The following is a 7,292-nucleotide window of genomic DNA, read 5'->3' as shown; positions in this document are numbered from 1 at the left end:
CATGCCTTTCATTTCTTATTATTTTGTAATGTCGGAAATTCCTCCTCGAAATTTCTGACCAAAGTAACAATACCAGTTTTAGGGTACAATAAAGCAGTAATACTCGGATGGCGGTTTGTCTTTAAGTTTAGTTTCATTCGCATTTCAGAAATATTCGAAATATCTCGAAGTACATCACAAATAATACATTTAAATGAGATCAAATAGATTATTACACACAAAAAAAAATTGAAATCAATTTTACTAAAAATACCTAAGCTAATTAATAAATGTGTATCTGGGTTTATAAATAACGTTCCTTAAATATAAATTTATAAAGGTAAATATGATCGGAAGCTTGATTCGATTAAACATAATTTATAGTTATTTTGGGGGTTTTAGTTTTTTGTTTGCACACAATGTGTTGGCAAGTGCTTGGAGTTACAGGGTTAACCTAACCGTTTACACAAATAAATACTTACAATAACTAGCTTGGCTTTAAATCGTTTTTTTTTTGTTTACACAAATACGCATACTTCATTTGGTATGCCAACAAATGCACACACAATGTATAATAGATATCGAAAAAGTTTTAGAAACTGGTCAGGGACTTCTGCGAATGAGTGTGCGGCCTTGACATTGCTACCTGTCTCACTTTCAATCTTCTCATGTTCAATAAACAAATCAGTCTGATCAATTACAATTCAAATGTGCCTGTAGTTCGAACTGACACCTTTTAGCTGCCTTCTAACAATCTCTCGAACCAATTGGCACAAATCTCGATCGATATGCCTTCGCATACGGATAGGTGTGCTCTGCATATGGTAACTAAAGGCGGCTTGCGTGCAACATAATATCCTGTCCAAGCTTGGACATGGACAGTGTCGCTAGTGAGGATGGCCAATTATTAGGTGCAGCATTGGTGTCCGTTCTTAACGTAGTAATTGTGCATGGCCACTGTGCCGTTTTTGCTATAGCTTCCGCTGCCACTGCTACTATTGTACTGCATGTTGGACGTGGAGCTACCAGCTCCGGACCCACCTCCTGGTTTGGGTGAGTCGTCGGTGCTGGTGGCGGCGTCGAAGGCCTTGATGGGATTCTGTATAATCTTGCATGTAAACTGGCGATGGGGACCAGGTTCCTGCTGAAAATATTTTACAAATTTGGTTTACTACAACTTCAAAGTTCCCGAGAAACCCACCTTTGGCTGTATGGGGAAGCAGCACCACAGGATGAAGGCTATAAACGCCACCAGTGTGCCAACCAGCAAAATGAAGTCTTCGATTGTCTGTGCAAGGTATAAAGTTAATGTCTGCTGTTGATCGGAAGCGCGGGGCCCACTTACCGGCTCCTCTCCCAACAGTACATGATTGATCAAATAGACAAAGTCGTCGAATGGTGTCATCGTGGCTATCCAGGTGCTAGATTCCGCAACGGGGACGCGTGCTTGCACTTTGTTGTGCGATTGACAACTGCAGCAGCTGCAAATTACGAACGCCGCTGCAAGCCGCAGAACTGCATGGTCGCCCGATGGATTAAAATATTTTTTTTTTTTTTTTTAAATATTAAGTTACTTCCTTCCGTGAAGAGGGAAGAATTATTTGGCCGCCCCGTTGGAACGGGTTAACGCCACTGCCAGGATTAAAATATAATTTTCATGGCATGGCCTCCGAATATTACTCGATTTTCATACGGCTTTCTGGCTATGTGACCAGGGGCTAAGGTGGAGAAACGTCGATTTATCGATGTTTTTAAAGATTTCAAAAACATCAGTCCTTTTTGCCGTCTTTCGATGTCTGAAACATCGCGAATAGCCTACTCACACAGATGGGGTTTCGGTTTCAGCGCCCAAATTCCGCCCCAGAGACTTTTTTATTCATAACTCTAATACTCGTTACAGTAGAAGCTAGCCAGCCATATGCAAATAGGCGGCTGCTGGGTTGGGTCTGTTTTTCAGCGCGAAACTCAGATGAGCTAAGCTAATACCAGAAAAAATACCAAAATTTACATAGGAGGTCAGTGCAGCCTAAGAGATGCTGGTCATTACCGGAATCAATACGGCAACAGGGCGAAACCGCAGAATAATGACAGTCCCGGGAAGAGTACAATCGAGAAGCCCATTAGAAGGAGCAAGACCAATGGGACTTCGCTCCAAATAAGGTCTCCGTCATGCTCTTCATTGGGGAAGCACTAGTCTCTACCATTACCAGCTATTTGTCGGCTAATACGGAGCTGATGGACGCACTGGCTTCTTTAGGGAAAGGAAATAAGGCCAGCCGCTGAGGGACAGCTGGATGAGCCATTACCAGCCACTGCCTGTACGCTGGCCGCCCTTCTGCATCATCAGCGGTACAACTCCGTTCCCATCCCGGGTCTAACTCCCCCAAGGTCCATGTCGGCATTGGAAATCGGAACTGCACGGAAAAGATGGCGGCTCTAGAGGAAAGGCTAAGCCATTGATTAACATAAATAAAAAAATTCCTTTAAACATTCAAATTATTTTTATTTCTTTGTGCACCAGCCGATTCGTCTTTTTTAAATTGTTTAAATTTTTTGCGGCTTGACAGTAAAGCCATGCTACGGAACTTTGAAATCTAGTGAAACTGAGCCGATCTGAGTACTAAGCTTATCCATATATAAATGGGTATTAAGTAATAATGAAATTTATCTGCTTTTTGGCTTATGAAGAATAAGCAAATGCTGTTCTGCAATGTAATTGATTAATAACATACCATATTATTTGAATCCATGGCCACAGGAAATGCTCCTGGAAACAACACTGCGTGGACTATCTAAAAATCCCAAAAATACCGCGTCTTAAGTGTTGTTTTTTAACCTAAAGTAGTATTTTTATGGCTTGGTGGTATTTTTATAGTTATTGATGCGTTCACACTGATCATCACGGTATTTATGTTCGCTTTGGTCAGACTGCCTTCAACAGCTGACGAGACGTTAGGAAAAAAGGGCATCTTTTCATAACTTATTGTTCCTTGATATTGAAGAGTTTACACAGCTAAATGGGCAAGCGACGTAGTCGGGAGCGTGCTCGCGACCAGGAACCACATTTACCCGGCCATGAGGGGGTCACCAAAATGAACGAACGCAACTCGACCAAAACGCTGAAATCCAAGCGAACGCGGGACCGCCATTCCTCCCGTACATCGGATTCTTCTACGGGAAGCAAGAAATCGAATCGCAGCAACTTGCCAGATGGAAAAAAGCAAAGGCCCGTCAGGAAACCCAGGGCCTCCCCTGAGGCCCATGAGAAGCACTCCAAACAGGCGGCGAAACTCTCAGAGGAGGTGCAAGAGCAGCGCTCCAAGTGGGACAGTCCGGAACGCAGCAGTTCCCATCGAAACAGCACAAGGCAGCGACGGCACAGCCGCAGTCGATCCAGGGATCGCGGCGAGCGTGAAGGAGAACGGGAGCGGGACAGAGATCGCGATCGGATCCGCGATCACGAGCGGAATCATCCCATGCACCGCAGCGGAAGAGACCAGGAGCGCAGCAAGGAGCGACGTCAGCGATCCCCACATCAGCAGCTGCCTCGGAGCAGCGAGCGCAAGGATCGCCAACGGAGGTCGCCGGAAAGGAAGCGCCTTCGGTAGGTAAAAAAAATTACAGCCTTAACAATGGTAAAAAATCAAAAAATAAAACCAATTCATTTAAGATTAAGTTCGATACACAGAGCAATCAAAAAGCCAAGAAGCAAATAGTGCAATACCTGAAAGTAGAGAAGAACTAAGCTTTAGTTTAATACATGTTATTCATAGAGTTGTTCTGGAAAATGTCTTAAGCAGGCAGAAGGAAACGACTCCGACCTCATAAAAGACAAATATTATTGATCAGGATTACTAGCCGAGTCGATCTAGTCATGTCTTTCTGTCCGTGCGAACCCTGTGATTTCGAAAACTATAAAGGCCAGAGGATTGAGATTGATACGCGATCGTGTCACGCCCGCTCTGAAATTGTGGCTCCTACAATTTACATATATTAAAAAATAAGTTATACCCTTGATTTCAGTCAGAAGTTTGCAACGCAGTGAAGGAGACGTTTCCGACGCTTCTTGATCAGAGTCACTAGACGAGTCGATATAGCCATGTCCGTCCGTTTCTACGCAAACTAGTCTCTCAGTTTGAAAGCTATCAGGCTGAAACTTTTCCAAAGGACTTCTTTCTATTGCAGGTAGTAGGAACCAGCCGGATCGGACACCTATATCTTATAGCTTTTTAAAAAAAAAAAAAGATATTATTGGTGTTTTTTAACATATAACCTCCTACGCTTGGGCATAACATTTTATAATTGGTGTGGAATTTCGAATTACATTTCATCAAAATCGGACGACTATATCATATAGCTGCCATAGAAACAATCGGAAAATTATTTGTAAAAGAATATGAAAAAAGTATACCTTCGTTGTTTTTGTAACATACAACCTGCTACGCTTGGAAATAACATATTTTATTTGGTTTTGAATAAGAATTAAATTTTATCAATTTTGGACGACTATATCACATAGCTGTCATAGGAACGACCGGAAAATTAGTCGGAAAACAAGAAATAAAAATTATACCTTTGGGGTTTTTTAACATATAACTTTCTAAGCTTGGAAATAACATTTTTAAATTACTCTAACACATGTCAAAAAAATGGTCTGAAAAAATAATCAAATAATTTTTTTGAATATCACTGAAGTCAGCAACAATTCTTAAAAATGTTACATGGTGTTACTAAAGTTGTTTATTTCTTATAACTGCAAGGGTATACAAACTTCGGCTTGCCGAAGTTAACTTCCTTTCTTGTAGTATCTAAAATCTATTGGTCTTGTCAATAACTATCGATTGTCAAAAAAAATTTGCACGACCTCTCCAATTCCTACGAACCGTCAATAACAGTGGCGTCCGCAGTTTTAAAGCTGGAAAACACTTTTAAGTGAAATGAATTTTTCTCGTAAATACCTATTTATTGACCTAAAAACCCGCTTATTTACTTATAGAAATTGCGGGTAGGTGACCCGTTACGATTTCGCAATGCTAATTGTATAACTCATCCTCCTTTCGCTGCCTTTAGCTGAGTAACGGGTATCTGATAGTCGACGCGATCGACAATAGCGTTCTTTCTTGTTTTATTGATATTATTGCCTAACTAATTTGGTAATACACCGACTAAAAACATTTTATTTGCTATACTAAAATTTAAAAAAAGAGCCCTGTAGCTGTAGGGTGTAGAGAACATGATCAAAAATTATTGAAATTATTAAATTGATCCTGCGGAGATTTTTATTTCGGAGATTATTGATGCTACTATTATCGCTGACACATATATTTACATACGTACTTATGTTTGTTGTGATTTACAAAAATATTTAAGCCCCAAAAAAACGCTAAATAAAATCCATCGAAGGATCGCGGATTGACTGTAAATGTTTTTCCGGGAAAATGTGTGATTCTCCAGCAACTGAATAGAGAAGTATAATGATTTCAGTCAGAAGTTTGCAACGCAGTGAAAAAGAAGTTTCCGACCCCAATAAGTATAGATATTCTTGATCAGCATAACTGGACGATCGATGTAGCCATGTCCGTCTGTGTGTCCGTTTCTACGCAAACTAGTCTCTCAGCTATCGGGCTGCAACTTTCCCAGAAGTCTTCTTTCTTTTGAAGGTAGTTTATAACTCAGAAATAGTCGGATCTGAAAACCAAATCTTATAGTTCCCATAGGAATAATCGGGAAAAAATTGCAATGATATTTTTGTTATTATTTAACATATAACCTCCTACGCTTGGAAATACAATTTTTTCATTAATTCTGAATTTCGAATTAAGTTAAACAAAAAACGTGCGGCTCTAAATTACAGCTGTCAAAAAAACGGTCAGAGAAATAATGAAATAACTATACCCGTTACTTGTTGAGTAAAAGGTAAAAGTAAGACCTCGTAAACTATAAGAGCTAGAACCCTCCTCGGGCGCTTCGTCACTGACAATGATAAAAAATAAGAGAGCTATTCATTCGTTGTCACATTAATAAGAATTCTTAATTCGAAATGTGTATATGTAATTATAAGTTGGGATCACTAAACGATTCGCTCTACCATGACCTCTGCCTTGTACATATGTAGCATAAAAAAACACGCGACTTTTAAATTCAATCGGGGGCACAGTCCCCTGTTCTATACTATTTCCAAACACTACGAGGTAATCGAAATCTTACATCTTTACATTCTAATTCTAATTTTCTACATTCTAATCTATTTACATTCAAATCTATTTACGATTTTAAATATAAAATGAAAATGTAACGTTGTCTTAATAAGTTTTAGTTTTATATTTGAAGATATGTATTACTTAGGTATAATAATTATATAAACCCAACCTGCAAGAAATCAATTTTTTAATTTTCAGCCGAAGTAAAAGTCCCCGTGACCATTCTCATAGCGGTGGGCCCAACTTTGGTCAAGGACGACATCAAAATCGGCGTCGCGACAACTGTAATAGGAATGATGACGAGCATTACAACTGGGGAAAGTCAGGTGACGATAAGGCGCCGCCCGAAGACGAGGAGCCAGTAGACAAGGAAAAACCAAACTTCGGTCTAAGTGGCGCACTCACCGAAGACACCAACAAGGTGAATGGCGTAGTGGTTAAGTATTCCGAACCCTCGGAGGCCCGCAAACCCAAGCGCCGCTGGAGATTGTATCCATTCAAGGGTGAAACGGCGTTGCCCACTCTGCACATTCATCGACAGAGTTGCTTCCTGGTTGGGCGAGACCGCAAAGTGGTCGACCTAGCGGTGGATCATCCCAGTTGCTCAAAACAGCATGCCGCCCTGCAGTACCGACTGGTCCCCTTCGAGCGGGAGGATGGTACCCATGGGAAACGCGTGCGGCTATACCTCATTGATCTAGAGTCAGCAAACGGCACGTTTCTAAACAACAAAAAGATTGATGGTAGAAAGTACTACGAGCTGATGGAGAAGGACGTGATCAAGTTCGGATTTAGTTCGCGCGAGTATGTGCTGCTTCACGAGAACAGCAAGGAAGACCAGGAGGACGACGATGTACATATCAAGGATGAGCCTCAGGATGCTCTTGCTGAAGTGGCCAATCCTTAGGTCGCATTTTGTCTTCAGTTGTATTTGTTAATTTCGTTAAGCCAACTGCAGTCTTTTAATGTATTGCGTTTAGCCACAATGGCCTTGGGCGAGAGAAAATGTATGTAAAAAGTTTTACGGAACACGGTTTTGTGTGTTTACTGCCAACAAAAAATAAATTGTACTCGAAACTGACTTATCTCGAAAAATCTACTGAAGGCCAACCG

The 7,292-nt window shown here is 40.9% G+C and overlaps 2 protein-coding genes across 3 annotated transcripts; one reads left to right on the top strand and one right to left on the bottom strand.

Annotated features, from left to right (window-relative positions):
* Window positions 1–108: 108 nt before the first annotated feature.
* Window positions 109–1,746, bottom strand: LOC108033416 (uncharacterized). 2 transcript variants are annotated; one of them, XM_017107741.3, is made up of 3 exons: window positions 1,325–1,746; window positions 1,181–1,267; window positions 109–1,123 (listed from the first exon to the last, which is right to left on the bottom strand). In XM_017107741.3, the coding sequence occupies exons 1-3, from the start codon at window positions 1,382–1,384 to the stop codon at window positions 887–889; spliced, it is 384 nt and encodes a 127-aa protein (XP_016963230.1). In that variant the 5' UTR covers window positions 1,385–1,746; the 3' UTR covers window positions 109–886. The 2 variants fall into 2 exon arrangements, with proteins under 2 accessions (XP_016963230.1, XP_016963238.1); XM_017107749.3 differs by having other exon boundaries at window positions 109–1,120; window positions 1,325–1,743.
* Window positions 1,747–2,893: 1,147 nt separating this feature from the next.
* LOC108033352 (uncharacterized) lies at window positions 2,894–7,260 on the top strand. The gene is made up of 2 exons (XM_017107666.3): window positions 2,894–3,583; window positions 6,378–7,260. Exons 1-2 carry the CDS (start codon window positions 2,997–2,999, stop codon window positions 7,084–7,086), a joined length of 1,296 nt encoding a protein of 431 aa, XP_016963155.1. The 5' UTR covers window positions 2,894–2,996; the 3' UTR covers window positions 7,087–7,260.
* The last annotated feature ends 32 nt before the right edge of the window (window positions 7,261–7,292 follow it).

The sequence above is a fragment of the Drosophila biarmipes genome, chromosome X, assembly GCF_025231255.1.
Source record: "Drosophila biarmipes strain raj3 chromosome X, RU_DBia_V1.1, whole genome shotgun sequence".
Classification (NCBI taxonomy): Eukaryota; Metazoa; Arthropoda; class Insecta; order Diptera; family Drosophilidae; genus Drosophila; species Drosophila biarmipes.
The sequence above is the reverse complement of the archived record's forward strand: the minus strand, read 5'-3'. Positions and strand labels throughout refer to the sequence as shown.

What these genes read in the sequence shown, in the direction of transcription:
- LOC108033352 (XM_017107666.3), top strand. Translation starts at nt 2,997, where the DNA reads ATGGGCAAGCGACGTAGTCGGGAGCGTGCTCGCGACCAGGAACCACAT. An exon ending in CCGGAAAGGAAGCGCCTTCG is followed by an intron (nt 3,584 to 6,377) that starts GTAGGTAAAAAA and finishes TTTAATTTTCAG; the next exon opens with CCGAAGTAAAAGTCCCCGTG.
- LOC108033416 (XM_017107741.3), bottom strand. Translation starts at nt 1,384, where the DNA reads ATGACACCATTCGACGACTTTGTCTATTTGATCAATCATGTACTGTTG. An exon ending in TACTGTTGGGAGAGGAGCCG is followed by an intron (nt 1,268 to 1,324) that starts GTAAGTGGGCCC and finishes TACCTTGCACAG; the next exon opens with ACAATCGAAGACTTCATTTT. An exon ending in GCTTCCCCATACAGCCAAAG is followed by an intron (nt 1,124 to 1,180) that starts GTGGGTTTCTCG and finishes AAATATTTTCAG; the next exon opens with CAGGAACCTGGTCCCCATCG.